Raw genomic sequence first — 15,964 nt, forward strand, 5'->3', positions numbered from 1 at the left:
ATATGCTAACTAACTTGGAGGTAAATTAAAAACAAACAAACAATTACCCGTGAAAACTTTTGAGACAATTAACAATCATTTTAAGTTGTATTTTTGTTAACAAATTGCAACAGAGATTAACATGAACTTCTTTGACTTCGGTAAACTTAGGTAGAAAAAGTTTTATATTTAATGTTGACAATTTTAAAGACAGGTTTATCTTAATTAAATCAATAAATTTAAATTCTTTTTAAAAAAGTGTGATATGCTGTTTAGAAGAGATCTATTTAAAATATAAAGATACTGAAAGACTGACAATTAAAAGGGTGGTACCAAATATACCGATGGATACACTAAGTGAAAGGAAAATACTGTAGCTATAATAATGTTGGATGAAATACTTCTAAAACAAAAACATACTAGGGATAGTCAGTTTGTAAAAATAAAATCAGCAGGAAGACAGGAAACATTCAAATTTGTATGTACCTCAACAGTAGAACTCAAAAACATAAAGTAAACAAGCGCATAATCACTGTTAGATTTTAACATCTCTCTCAGTAACCGACAGAATCATTAAGGATACATTAGATTTCAAGAAACCTGATCTAATTGGACATATATAGAACACTGTACTGTGCCCAATAACTGCAGAGTGCAAATTCTTTATAAGCCCACACATGACATTTACTAGGTAGGTCACATATTGGTGCCTAAGGCAAATCTTAGTATCAGAGGATTAAAATCACAAAGCATGTTCACTTACCCCCATTTATTAAGTGCAGTTGTATGTAAATTATGTGTCAATAAGGTTGTGTTTTTAAAAACTAATTTTATGTAAGATGGTACAATCAGTGCACACTAATATATTGAGGTATGGAGAAGAAAACTGATTGCTTCCTTAACAAATTCACAATGAGGAGCATACTATATTTAATAATATTTATAAAATAATTCACATCTTAATTTATAATATGAATATCAAAAAAATTAATAAAATGTCAGAACAATATGACATGGTTAATGGTAGTAAAACTTCTAAAATTTTTTAAATGGGAAGACAAAATAAGGGAAACATCAAGCTGGTTGATTAAAATTTACAAGTTTTCTTGCAGCCATACAATTATTTGACTCACAATGCTACTTTCTCCGCACCATTTCTACAGTGAAGGGTTCTGGTCTGAAAAACAAAACTTCCACGACCAAAAGACATCCCATAATAATCAACATGATTCACTTGAACATGTCAATAAAATTGGTAAGTAAATACAACATACTCCCATAACAGCAAATTACTTAACAAGTAGTAGTGTTCCTTTTTTTTTTTTTAATTACAAAACCCAGTATATTAGATAAAATTTTGGGGGAAAACACAATGAACCCATAATTACCCATAATCCCCTTATCCCAACACAAGCAGTTTAATTCAGAATTACTACTTTCCAGGGGTGCCTGGGTGGCTCAGTCGGTTAAGTGTTTGACTTCAGCTCAGGTCATGATCTCATGGTTCATGAGTTTGGGCCCCACATAGGGTTTTGCACTAACAGTGAAGAGCCTGCTTGGGATTCTCTCTCCCTCTCTCTCTGCCCCTCCCAAAATTGTGCTCTCTGTATGGAGTGAATAAATAAACTCAAAAAAATTTTTTTAAAAAGAATTACTACTTTCCAGTTTGTCCACATGCACATATATTTTTATATAGCTATAATCAGTATACAAGTTTTATTTTTGTTTTTATATTTAAATGTTGTTCAAATATTCCAGGTTTTTACATAGTTATCCTAATTACACCTTTTTGAAGGCTGCATAATAACAATTCCCACTGATGTGTTATATTATTTAGTCATTCAAGCTGGATATTGGGTTAGACATTGAAGTTGGACGTTTGGGTTACTCCATGGTTCCCTACCATGCATACTGTTGTATCTGTATAGATCTTTTAAAATTTATTCTTCTCTCAAATTATTTCCTAAGGGTTAATTATCCAATATTGGTAATTATTGGGTATAAACATTTTTCTGGCTCTCTATTACTATAGAGCTTTTCCTAATGGCAAAAACCAAAGTTCAAGGCTGCTAATAGTACATATGTGCATCCACTTCATAACAACCCCATAGGCAGTGGGGGTTCATATTAGACAACATTTTGAATTCAATTAAAAATTTACCCCAAGAAAATTTGCCAATGATTTACAGATTTTGGAGAATCTTAGACTTTCGCTTACCATCTTGCTTGTTGCTTCAGTAATTTTTCCTTAGCTTCAGTATAAAAGCTAAGTCATTGATGTTTATTAATGTCTGCATCATTAAATCATTGTTTCTTTTTTAAGTCTTTCAATTCTACTTAAACATTCTTAAGTTGTTATATGAAAAGGGGTATATAATTCCACTAACGGAGAGCAGCTTAACTTAGCTTTAAACTACAAATTACAGAAGGTTGATAAGGCAACCAAATAGTGTAATGGCAAGAAAATACCTAATTGGTGAGCTCACAAGACAATTCCTCACTCCCACCCCCCATCTCTTTGTCATCTTGACTGGCTCCTTTCTGTTCATGAACACTGTAAAGGTCTCCTCAGTCCTACATAAAACAAACCAATCCTCACTCAATCCTGTGGCCCCTTCAAGGCATGTTGGGGCTTCTTTAATTGCCAAAAGTGTTAAAGAGTTTAACTTTTTCCTCAATGCCTTGCTCTGTGCCAGAGCTATTTTGAAAGTCATCAATGTGTTTTAGCAGTCCTACAGTTCTTCCATGGGCTCATGACCTGAGACTTCTCTACAACATTCATGACCACGCCTCCCACCTTTCTGACCACTCTGTTTCCCACAATTTCTAAAGTCTAATGCTCAGCAATATCTTCCTTCAAAAACTTTTTCCTTTGGGTGTATCAACTATTCATACAACTTAATTGTAGGTGGATCCTAAAACTGTTAACTCCAGCCTTTCCTCAAAGGATCAGAACTGCATTTCTAACTTGATGGCCTCTACATTAAGTGTTCTGGGGACAAATTCAATTTAACAAATCAAAGCCAATTCTGTCCATTGCCTCTACATTCATTCTTCCATCAGTTGACCCTGCTCATGGTATTCTCTTGTTTATGCATGAGCTCTTGTTTTCATCTCTAATGCCCTTGTTCGTTTTCTCACTCTAAGCAAGCTTGCTAGATTCCACCCTGGGAATGTTTTTTCATTTTCTGAATCCCATTGCCATCTCTGTAGTTCAGATCCTCTTTACCCCCTATTTCTATTATAGAAGCTTCTCTGACATTCTCTTCCAAATTAATTTCTTCCATAACTTGCTATCAATTTTCTTCTATAATTTGCTGCCATTTCAATCTTCTTAAAGGGCAACTTGGATTACATCACTCCTTTGTCTATAAACTTCTAATGATTTCCCCATGCCTACCAAATTATGTACAGACCTCTTAATCTGAAATTTAAGATGAATGATAGCTATCCCCAAATCATCTCTCTGGCTATCTCAATACTGTCTTATGCTCCAGGCAAAATGAAGGCAATCCCTTTCCTCAACATATTCTTTGCTTATATTTCTGTTCCCTGAACACATCATTTTTTTTTTGGTACATGACCTATACCCTTAAAAGCTACCTATTCTAAATTTAAGAAGCAGTTTAAAAACGTTATTTTTTTCTGTAAGTAACATCAGACTTTCCTAACAAATATATTCTCCTTATGGAATCCACTGTATTCTATATTGAATTTTACTTACTTACATGCTATGCCTTTTTACTATCAGACTAAAAATAATTCAAAGGAAGAGACTGCATCTTTCAGTTTTTTACCCAATATTTTCACTAGCTGCTCTCATTTGATACTCAGTTTCACTCTGTTCAATCATTTATTGAGTATTATGAGCCAAGGTCCATACAACTAAGTAATGAGACTTCAACATAGTTCTAGTTCCTCTGGCTTTACTGACACTACAAAAAATGTCAAAAATCCCACATATGTCAAAAATATTTGAATTTAATTTACCAGCTATGTTGCCATAATCACATTTTAAGTAAGACCTTATTAATGGAATTTGAAATAATTAAAATGAATTCCCTAATAAGAAATGATATCCACTGGCTTACTGAAAATTCTGAAATGTGTATTCATTTCAATATAGCATAATGAAAATTGCTTCCAATTTAAAAATAACTGAAGGGGCACCTGAGTGGCTCAGTCAGTTCAGTGTCTGACTTCAGCTCAGGTCATGATCTCACGATTCATGAGTTTGAGCCCCGGACTGGGCTCTGTGCAGACAGCTAAGAGCCTGGAGACTGCTTCAGTTTCTGTGTCTCCCTCTCTCTCTCTGCCCCTACCCCTGTTCATGCTCTGTCTCTCTCTCTCTCTCTCAAAAATAAACATTAAAAAAAATAAAAATCTTTTTGAATATATACATTAAAATGCAAATAAATTCTTAAATTTTCTTGTGAAGGCTAAAAAATAAAATAAATTGACCAAGATACCCCTTTAAAATGGTAAGATGCATTTCTTCTGTACTCCAATAGCAAATTGAACATATCAGTATTATTATTTATTGGAATATTTTATAAGTATTTCCTTACATTTCTGTTTCCTTCCAATTGATTATGGATATACTTGCATCTCTAATACTTAGCACAACACCTGGCACATGTTAAACTATCAATAATTTCATTGAGCATTTAGTAAATTGAAGATAATCTAAGTAATAATATTTATTAAAAGAAATGCCTGAGAGGGGCTCACGGGTGGCTCAGTCGGTTAAGCATACGACTTCAGCTCAGGTCATGATCTCGCGGTTCGTGGGTTCGAGCCCCGTACTGGGCTCTGTGTTGACAGCTCAGAGCCTGGAGCCTGCTTCAGATTCTGTCTCCCTTACTCTCTTCCCCTCCCATACTCATGTTCTGTCTCTCTCAAAAATAAACAAACATTAAAAACATTTAAAAAAATAGAAGAAATGCCTGAGAAATCAATTTAATGTAAAAGAAACCACCACTTGATCACAGATTGTCTTTTCTATCTCTTACTAGATAAAGCTTTCCCTGGTGAGACTAAGGTATCAGCCTACAAGTGGTAGATTGAGCCACAGAAGTGAATGTATCAATCAGGAAAAAGAAAATTCAGGGAGAAAAACAGAACTATGAATACAGTACTCCAGAGAAGACCCAACTCAAAAGAGGATGATCAATGAAGGTTTCTATGTGCCCAGGTGATTTTAAACCAATATACAATAGTAGAAAATGGCATATCTGGGTGCACCTGCGTGGCTTAGTTGGTTAAGTTCTTGACTTTGGCTCAGGTTGTGATCTCATAGTTCATGAGTTCGAGCCCCACATCAGGCTCTGTGCTTACAGCACAGAGCCTGCTTGGGATTCTCTCTCACTCGCTCTCTGTCCCTCCCCCACTTGTGTATTCTGTTTCTCTCTCAAAATAAATAAATTAAAAAAAAAGAAAGAAAGAAAATGGCATATCTGCTTAGCATCTATCTTGTGCCAGGCACTGTGCTAGAAACTAGATAATGTACTAAATGGATAATGTGCAGACAGAAAATCAAAAGCAGATGATGATACAGTATGGTTTGGGAATTCAGTTCATTAGCTCCTTGGGTAATTCAATTATAACTGAAACTATTCAGGTTCTGTCTAGCTGGTTCATATAAGACATTAGAAATTTGATTTTGTTCATCACTGGGTTGAAAAATATGGTATCATGGAATATTACCATATATATTTATTGAATTGATTAGGCTCTGATAGTACCTATTCTTTTTTTTTTTTTCTAAGTTTATTCATTTATTTTGAGAGAGAGAGTGAGAGAGCGTGAACAGGGGAGGGGTAGAGAGAGAGGGAGAGACAGAATCCCGAGCAGGCTCCGCACTGTCAAGCGCAGAGCCTGATGAGGGCCTCGAACTCACAAACTGTGAGATCACGACCTGAATTGAAATCAAGATTCGAATGCTTAACTGCCTGAGCTACTCAGGTGTCCCTGATGGTACCTATTCTTTTTTTTTTTTTAAATAGTTTAATAATGCACAACTAAGGTAATAGTTCTTTAGCATCTCAAGACACTTTCTTCTCCTTTCTCCCTCTGTAGAAGGACTGTTGAAAGCTAATCTCAGCATACATCAAGAGGTGAGTTATAAATCATAAGCCAAATCTAATGGATTCATATAGACTAGAAAAACTCAACAAGGCACTTTTTCTTTTATGCAATAGTGAATATACACTTCAATAAGAGTAAGATTTTTTTATTTTCTATTTGGGGGCTTATGAGGTCTGATGGTACCTATTCTTCATCAAAGGTAAAATTAGTAAAGGTAAAACTATCTTAAAAGGCTTTACCACTTTATTAAATAATTATCCAGTATCTATTCTGTGCCACACAAAGGACTAAGTGCTAGGAATACAGGGAGAAATAAGAAGTCCCAATTCTTTGCAAGGTTCATTTAGCCTCATGTTAGAAGCCAGACATAAAAGCAATGATGACATTATTTTTTTCTTCAAAAAAAAGAAAAAAAGGAGGCCAACACCAGTATTTATGTATTCATCTCTGTTGTAAAACAAACAAGCAAAAAACCTCTGTATTTTTAGGAATCATATTTGTGTTTCACTGACTACACTAAAAAAAGAAAAACATCAATTCCACAAACCACTAATCACTCTAGTGATTGATGATACCAGTGAAAGATCTCTCATTCACTCCTCCCCGACTTCAACACTCTATTCTCAGTGTGTCATGTTTCTGTCCTCAAGACATACTGTTCTTTAAACAAATATTTCAGCACAGATTTTGCTCCCTCTGCCTGGAATGCCTCCCAGCAAATTTACAGAAAAGAGATCCACCCTGCAGAAACTAGCTCATGCAAGTGTTCTCAATTTCCAAACAATGTGCTATCGACGCTCTAGTCACTCTAATGCATACGTATTTTTGTCGTCCCCAGCTTCGATGTCCACTGGAGGGTATCCACCACTTTTCACTCATTTTGTATGTCCTGTAGAGTTTAGCATGCACAAAGTGCTGAGTAAATGGTCACTGAACTTCAACAATCCAATTAATACTACTTACACACCGTTTCTGAAATTTAAAAACTCAAACATATTAGTGGAAGAGTAAATTAATTTTATTGACTGATGAAAAACTAAAGTGATACGAAGTATGGATAGTAAACAATAATCAGTGAATTCTGCTGGAATTCTATTTTTCTTCTTTTCACTTTAAGCCAAAAGGACATAAAATTATAGACTGTTAGTGAGCTAATCACTTTAAGTTTCTTCAACAAAAACTGCATAGTTTAGCAGTTGCACAGCATTAAATATATACATTTTTGCAAAACCCTGAAAGTGTTAATTTTTGTGTTGACCTCAAAGGCTAATGCAATCACCTACATTGGTCGGATTCAGAGTTTCTTTTCCCTTTTCTGCCACCCTGTAAAGAAAAATAGGGCAAATTATTTAGGAAGTATCATTTTGGGGGCATTTTCATTTTAAGAATAAATGAGACCAAAGGCATTTTTGAGTATGAGAAGGAAACATTTTTTTTTGTTGTTGCAAATCTGAATGTGCAGACCACTAAATTATTTTTATAAGGTTATTTTTTTCCAAATGGTTAAAGCGGGTTGTATGAAGTAGTTACTTCTACTTGAACTAGTTTAGACTTAGTAAGACTACCAATATTTTTTAGACCTCATTTGGACTGTCCCAGGTTTTTTTAAAAGTGCAATTTTTGATCACTTCTAAAATAAATAATTTGCTCCATATAATCTGCAAATCTGCTAATTCAGTTATTACCTTCTCGGATAATTCAATTTTTAATTCAAGTTAGTCTTGTTCATATTAGCATCAGAAATCTGATTTTGTTCATCAGCAGGTTGAAAAGCAGACTCTACTTTTCATATTGCTCAGTGATATACATGAATCTGTATTTAATTTGCTCCAAATGAAACTCCATCTATGGTGTTTGATTTGAGCCAAGCAAAGAGGTAGGAGCTCAAAATATAAGAAGTATTTTACATTCATTATTTTTAACGTATCATTTTCTGCCTGACTCTGATTTAAAAAGCAAATACTCATTGTAAAAATACAGAAAGTACAAAGGTGCAAAGAGGAAAATTAAAATCATCCTGAACTATTCTACCCCTCATTTTAACCACAAAATAATGGTTCCTTACAATAATTTTACAGTTTTCTTCTCCATTTTTATAAATTATGGCAATGATGCCTAAATTTAGTTGATCAATAGAATCACCTAAGTGGTGATATTTTAAAAACTCTGAAGTCTAGACTTTGTCCCAGATCTGTTTATTTATTATTACTAGAAATGGGCTCAACAATCTGTAATTCAAAAAGTTCCCAAGTGATTCTGATGGTCAGCCAGGTTTAGGAACCAGTACTTGGCTGTGGTTAAAGTGGTCAGAGGCCCATGGAATCCAGACCCATTTACTAGTGTTGGCAGCTATTCTCTGTTGCTTTCATCCTTGTTCTGCCTATAACTTCCCTCCTAGTGGTCAAAAACATTTCTTCATCAATCTTTTAAATAAAAAAATCAAGTATGAGAATGTCATGATTCATTCCTGACCAAATAAAAGTTATGCACAGATTTGTCCAGAGGAAAAAAAAAACGTATGAAGAGGTTATGTGGGACCTGAGATGTGTAATGCCATGTATCAAAAATAAAATTTATTTCCTGTAGCAGGAAAATACAAATACACTTACTAAAAGCTTTCCTCAAAGTAGATACCCACTATGCATAGGTACCAATGTCACGTAGCTTAAAACTCTTACCTTGCTTTTCCACAAGATTAAAAAAAAAACCCACACACAAAATGATCAATGGATCAATGATATGACTTTTTCAAAGTCTCCCAGGCAAAGGGAATTCTTCCGGGAATGATGAGATGTCAAACCTGGGGCTGTTACAACTTCTATGTTCTCCAGGCCAACAGTGGTGGCTTTCAAACCTTTTTGACTTATGACTCCCCACATTAATTAACATTTTATATCATGACTTAGACACACATACATAAAATGCTTTTTATACACATATACTTCATATACACATATACTGAAACAAATAACTGATTTTTTTACTGCTTTGTCCAGAAAAAAATGCTGAATGCCAGGTGTAAATGCAGAAGAAATAACAGAATTAGAAAAATCACCATCAATGGATGCTAAAAGCATTTAGTAAAAAGAAAAGGATATTCACACAATCTCAAAGTATCACTTCACATATTTATTAACTATAAAGGGAAAAGATATCTTTACAATAAAGATATCTAGGAGAAACTGCTGTACCAATGTGATCAAATTTATATAATAGGACAAATGTCATTATGTACCTTCCCTCGATATGATTCACTGGCACATATGCCATATCACATACCAAGGATTTTTCTGAATTTAGTTAGTACTGTAAATACCAATATCTAGAATGACCCTAACATTTTCTAAAGTGTAAATGATATGCCCAATAATAACATTATTAATATGTTTGGCGAATAGATTTTAGACTGAATAAAATAGTACCTTATTCTCACACAGTATCTATCCTAAGTGTATTATTTGCGATGAGAACACTTTCGAAATTAGAAACGCATACCTGGTATTTGGCTAGTTCTGCTTGTAATACTTTCACTTTCGATCTTTCTTGTTCTAATGCAGCATGAAGTGAAGTCACCTAAAACCAAACATTCAATTTAAAAAAGACTTCGTGTCTTCAAGCAAATACTCTTAATTCTTAACACTTACTCCTGGGGATGAATTTGACTACTAGATGACTAGGGATCACAGGAGAACCACCTTCCCACCACTGAGCACACACACAATTTCAATTAGGCATTTTACTCAGTTGTCTACTAAAAGTAGACAGGAGAAGCTCAATATTCCAAGAGAAAATGACAAAGTAAGGATGGGAAAGGAAGAAAGTCACGGTTCATGACTGGGTAAGTTCTACCTGCCCTTTTTATCTCTATATTTAGAGTAGGCATCAACTGAAATACAACCCTATCCTCCCTTACTCTTCAGGACACACCTAACCTTCTCAGCATGGAAAACAGAATCTTCATCCATCTGCTATTACATAATAATAAAAAAGTGTAATTTATATCACTTTACTGCAGTGTTGATGGGCTGTATTTTTGTTTAATCAAGTTTCATAATTTAGGACTAAAGTGTAATAGCTTAAGGAAACCAGTCCTGTATACTCCATAGTTTTTCTTACCTGTATAGTTAGCTCATTCTTGATACTTTGTGATTCATCAACTTGCAGCAGTATTTCTGCTTTATCTTTCACTGACAAGAAAGGAAAAACAGCAGTGTAATGTTTTCAGTCACTCAAACACTTGAATAATACTTTAGTGAACCAAGACAGCAGTGCAATTGGGCAAAGATTTGTCCTTGTACTGAATCAATGTATTCCTTAGTTCTATATAGCTCTTATTTTTCACTGGTAAATTCTCATCATTATTATTACTATAGCAGTTTTTCTTGGAAATTTTACATTTTCTGTGGTGTTAAAATATTAATTGTAAAGGTATCTTGAAAGACTAATTTTTTCCAACTATACTACAGAGAACAAGGGCATAAACAATTTCTCAAAGGGATAAAATACTTTGACTAGTCTTAAAGCAAGATTTTAAAAACAATGTAGAATGTTTTTGTTTGTTTTGTTTTGTCAAATTGTCAGGGCGAGCAATACTGTAAGGCCCACAAAAATGATTTTTATCTGACTGTTCATATCAATACAGCACTGTCAAATAAATGTAGCTCATATGATCATAACTGATTACATAAGCCTGTGGACTTTTAGAACTATTCCTTTGTCGAGAGGTTTTCCCTCTTTGGGGAAGCACGAGCTCTACATTTTGGTGCCAAGGTTTCCTAAGCCTTAAAAATCCCCACATGGCTAACAACTTCTTTAACCCATGGTAATGGCCAATGCATGAAAAACTAACTCCTGAACTTTGAAAACAAGCTAGGAGAAACCAAACAGGTAAGACTGTAATAAATTTAGTGAAGGAGGAAAAGATCAACTACATGAGTACTGATATCACCACAGCTCTACCAATATAATATAACACTGCAATTAAAATGTATTTTTTATAGTTTAATGAAGGTGAGACACTGCATCAAGAACCAAATCATAGGCTCTCAAGATTCAACTTGGTAATTTTTTTTTAATTTAAGCAATCTCTACACCCAACGTGGGGCTCAAACCCATGACCCTGAGATTAAGAGTTGCACGCTCTTCTGTCTGAGCCAGCCCAGATGCCCTTCAACCTGGGAATTTTTATGTATTATGTTTTCTACTCCCCAATCCCCAGAATTACACACACTCACTGAGAATAATTTTTAATAATTACGTAATATTTCAATTATAGTCAGTTTTATAATAATATGCTTGTTTTGAAAACACAAATTTGTTTCACTGAGATTACTGTATTGGGGAACAACTTGAACATAACGCGAACTTTACAGTTGCTTGAGCATTATTTCACGAACACAGAAAACTGCACCCATGCACACACCTCAAATATCTCTCAGCTATCTCCATTCCCTGAGTGTTCAGAATAATACCAACTTTCTATCCTTCCACTGCTTCACAGTAAACACAACCTGCAGACCTTCTGAAACCTATTTTCTCAAGCAAATTTCAGGTCTTTCAGGTAAAGTGCCAGACTTATTATAGTATTTGTGTTTAACCATTTTAACATGTATAAAACTGTGTTACTGTTTTAATTAGATTCCTATCTTTTTTTTTTAACACGTCTCTGATGAAGTTTTTTAACTGTTGTGCACTCCTAATCCCATTCCCCCATAATCCTTGTGGTTTTAATTGTGTACTTAGGCAGAAATTGGTGATTGTTAGGAACATATGTTGCATTATAATAGAACTGACTGTATTTACATTCACATTATAAATTTTTTTTTAATGTTCGTTTATTTCTGAGACAGAGAGAGACGGAGCATGAGTGGGGGAGGAGTAGAGAGAGAGGGAGACACAGAATCTGAAGCAGGCTCCAGGCTCTGAGCTGTCAGCACAGAGCCTGAGGCAGGGCTCGAACTCATGAACCCTGAGATCACGATATGAGTGGAAGTCAGAAGCTCAACCGACTGAGCCACCCAGGCGCCCCTACATTTACATTATAAATGCTAGAGTATATATGCTCTAATGTACTCTATTTTTCATGTAATGGTTCTATATAAAATTCTTCTATTTGGATTTTTTAAAAAGTAATCTCAGGCACCTGGGTGGCTCAGTCAGTTAAGCCTCTGACTCTTGGTTTGGGCTCAGGTCATGATCATGCGGTTTGTGAGTTCAAGCCCCACATGGGCTCTGAGCTGACAGTGTGGAGCCTGCTTGGGATCTCTCTCTCTGCCCCTCCCTGCTCTCTGCCTCTCTCAAAATAAATAAATTTTAAAAAATTAAAAACATAATAATCTCTACATCCAATGTGGGGTTCAAACTCATGACCTTGGGTTCAAGAGTTGCATTCTCTGACGGAGCCAGCCAGGTGATCTCATTTGGATTTTTTTATAGTATAGCATGGACACTGAAGTCATTTACTGGTAGCCATTTTAAATGAGAGAAAGCTTTTATCATTTAACTTTCTTACTTTTCATAAATGTTTCTCTAAATATAAATATTACTTTGTTTTTTACATATTTAAAAATCATGCATCCAATGTCCAATGATACCCTTAATTTCTTTAATTAGAAATACAGCTCAGAGGGGTGCCTGGATGGCTCAGTTGGTTGAGTGTCGGACTTCAGCTCAGGTCATGATCTCATGGTTTGTAGGTTTGAGCCCCGCATCAGGCTCTGTCCTGACAACTCAGAGCCTGGAGCCTGCTTTGGATTCTGTGTCTCCCTCTCTCTCTGTCCCTTCCCTGCTCATGCTCTCTCTCTCTCTCACAAATGAATAAACATTAACAAAACTTTTTAATAAAAAAAAAAAGAAATACAGCTTATAAACAATTACTTTATTTTCATAATTTTATTAAATGATCTGCACAGAACTCAGTAACATGCACAGATCTAAAGTGATCTCAGAATGTTGGTATCTAATTGTCCAAATAATACCTTTCCCCATTATTCTTTAACTTCCATTTCATCATAGTTAAGCTGTATAAATTATATTACAAAAAACAGTAAAGTTATAAAACAGCAAGCTTGAATCTATTTCAACACTATATATTCTGTTCAATTGAACATAATTTCTGGTTTTTACTCATATTGTTTTGATAACTGTTTTTTAACATAGTTTAAATTTTGACTAGACAATTATACTCCCAGGATCTTCAATTTCTGTTATCTTGCTTATTCTTCAAGGTGAGTCTCACCATTTCTTGAACATTATACAGTACTCATAAGAGATCTATTTGGTTTATCACTGACACTTATTAACAGGGAAAACTGTTTATAGGCCTTAATTTTGTCTGTTCAGAAGATTTTCTCTTATTCTTATCTTTCTATATGTCTTTTATTATTTATAATTTCTTTTGCATAAGCTTCATATTAAAAACTTAACACACAGGGGCGCCTAGGTGGCTCAGTTGGCTCAGGTCATGATCTCACGGTTCGTGATTCCGAGCCCCACGTCTGGCTCTGTGCTGACAGTTCAGAGCCTGGAGCCTGCTTCAGATTCTGTGTCTCCCTCTCTCTGCTCCTCCCCCACTCATGTGTGCGTGCGCGCTCTCTCGCTCTCGCTCTCTCTCTCTCTCTCTCTCCCCCTCTCTCTCAAAAATAAATAAAGCTTAAAAAAAAATTTAAAAACTTAACACACACTTCCTTTTCTGTTATGAGTGGAAAATCTTCATAGAACTTTCAAGGTAAGTATCATTAGGTATACATAATCAGGAGTGCAACTGATGTGGGGAGGGGCTTCACATAGCATCTACTTTACTAATCTGAATATTTCTAATCATTTTTGAGTGATTTCCTTGGCTTCCTGCTGGTGAACTACTGCCAAAGTTTAGAGTGGCAACAAAAGTATAAGGAGTTGGGGAGAAGGGGAGAAGGAAAACCCAAAATAATAAGCATTCTCCTCTAATAATTAAAAAGAGAATCTTAAGCAAGGTCTATTCTTATTTTCCTGCTGAATGTAGTCCAGTACTTTATAAGAACGGAAATTTCAAGCTTTCTCTTACCCAAATAGTCATAAACCTGTATAATACTAAGGCGCTGTAAGAGTGACTTGTAATAATAAGATTATCAGAAATAATTCAATTTGTATCACTCTGATAAAATTTTTAATTTTGTTGAGTTAATAAATCATATATCTTGAAAAATTATCTTCAAATATTTTTTAAGGTTAACTTTTAATTCTAAAAACACACAAATCACTTACTTTCACCTTCCTGAAGCATTTTCAATAACTGTGCATTTCTTGCCTTTACTTCTTTATACTTTGCCTAATAGTCAAAGAAAAAAGATTTAATTTTTTAAAAGTAAATAATGTAATTAATGATTTACTATGAATTATGAAGTTATGAATTCTAGGCTTGCTGAAAGACAGAAATTACTTTTGAAAGAAGAAAATGTATTCATAACTGTCTACTCCTAAATTAAATCCCTGGTACAATAACAGAAATTAATATTATAGGATATTGAAAAATCAAGAAGAGAGAGATAAAACTGGACAAAATTTAGGACTAAATTTTCCTGGAGTCTTTCTCTTTTTTTCCTTAAATAAAATCCTTACACAATTCAAAATAATTAGGTAAAAACAAAGAAAAATGATTCACAGCTCCAGACCAAGACTGTCCAGTACTATACTAGAACTTTCTGTATCTGTTCTATACCTGCCACTGTCCAAAATGTGGCTACTAAACTACTGAAAAGGTGACTAGGTACACTCACATAGTGGTTACTCAATTGTACAGTGCAGTACTATGTCTTCTCACTATTTCACTAACTATATATTGTTAAGGTAAATTTGGATGGTATGAATTAATAATTTACTGAAATACCTTCCAATTCTTTTTCTATTTTTCTAAATGACTTAGCTTCTCATACTACATAATGGCACAATTTTATACTTATGAACAAGAGGAACTGTGTTCCCACATTAACATCTTTATTCCAGGGAATTTGCCCACTCCACTACACTTATTCAACATATCTTAAATGGACTTAATTATTTATAAATACTTAACATATTAGTACATTAGACATAACACTATATTTAATACAGTATGGAAAAACAAGAGATCAGCGAAAGAAAGCAGATCAGTATAAGAAACTTGTCACTTCTTCTCTTAACATGTACATAGGTAAGTACAGAAGTTACCGATTCAAAAATATTTCTTATAAAACACATTTAATGTATTTTAAATCAAGTTCAATAAAGATAAAAATGGCTTTTACTAAACACTCTATTCAGTAAATTGCTGATAACCAGTAATGATACTCAGTAATAACTGCAGTCAATACATCGAACAGAAGTAAATACCACAGTAAATATAAAAGTAATAGAACTTCTGAGAATCTTAGAAATGAATGAGGGCAGTAAGTCAGATGGACACATGGAAATATGAAGGGGAAAACCATACAAAGTCAACTATAAGTATATTCACTATGAATATAGAAATATATCCCCTAAGAATATGAAACTGTAAGAAATTCTCTCAAGGCTTTAATCAATGTTAATATCTTGCTAAAGGCTATCTCAGCTCAAGCCTTTTGTCCCAGATATAGATCAGTATACACAGAAACACCTCTTATTCCAGCCTTAGAGTCTAAAGTCAGCTCATAAAGCAAAAATTGCAAATGAGCAAAATTACCCATGAAAAATCTTTATATTGACCATAAAAATAGCATATATAGTTTTGTACATATAACCCTGAATAGCAAATGTATTGATAAAAACAAAATGTATAACACACTAGTGCCATGCAATTTGTAAGAGCACAAATGAAACATATAGTGCCTTATTAGTATTTTTAATTTCATGAAAAAGAGAGCACTTAAGTTAAATGATACATACGTTGTGAGTCAACTGT

General features: G+C 34.3%; 1 protein-coding gene across 8 annotated transcripts in view; it reads right to left on the reverse strand.

Moving 5' to 3' along the window:
* Window positions 1-7,062: 7,062 nt before the first annotated feature.
* Window positions 7,063-15,964, reverse strand: part of GKAP1 (G kinase anchoring protein 1) — an 80,699-nt gene continuing 71,797 nt past the window's right edge. For all 8 annotated transcript variants that reach the window (XM_049652168.1, XM_049651693.1, XM_049651817.1 and 5 more), the window contains 4 exons: window positions 14,311-14,374; window positions 10,183-10,253; window positions 9,562-9,639; window positions 7,063-7,389 (listed from right to left, as the gene is read on the reverse strand). In XM_049652168.1, the coding sequence (XP_049508125.1) occupies window positions 7,342-7,389; window positions 9,562-9,639; window positions 10,183-10,253; window positions 14,311-14,374 (261 nt within the window). In that variant the 3' untranslated portion in view covers window positions 7,063-7,341. The remainder of the gene's footprint in view (window positions 7,390-9,561; window positions 9,640-10,182; window positions 10,254-14,310; window positions 14,375-15,964) is intronic.

This window comes from Panthera uncia, chromosome D4 (genome assembly GCF_023721935.1).
Source record: "Panthera uncia isolate 11264 chromosome D4, Puncia_PCG_1.0, whole genome shotgun sequence".
NCBI classification, from domain to species: Eukaryota; Metazoa; Chordata; class Mammalia; order Carnivora; family Felidae; genus Panthera; species Panthera uncia.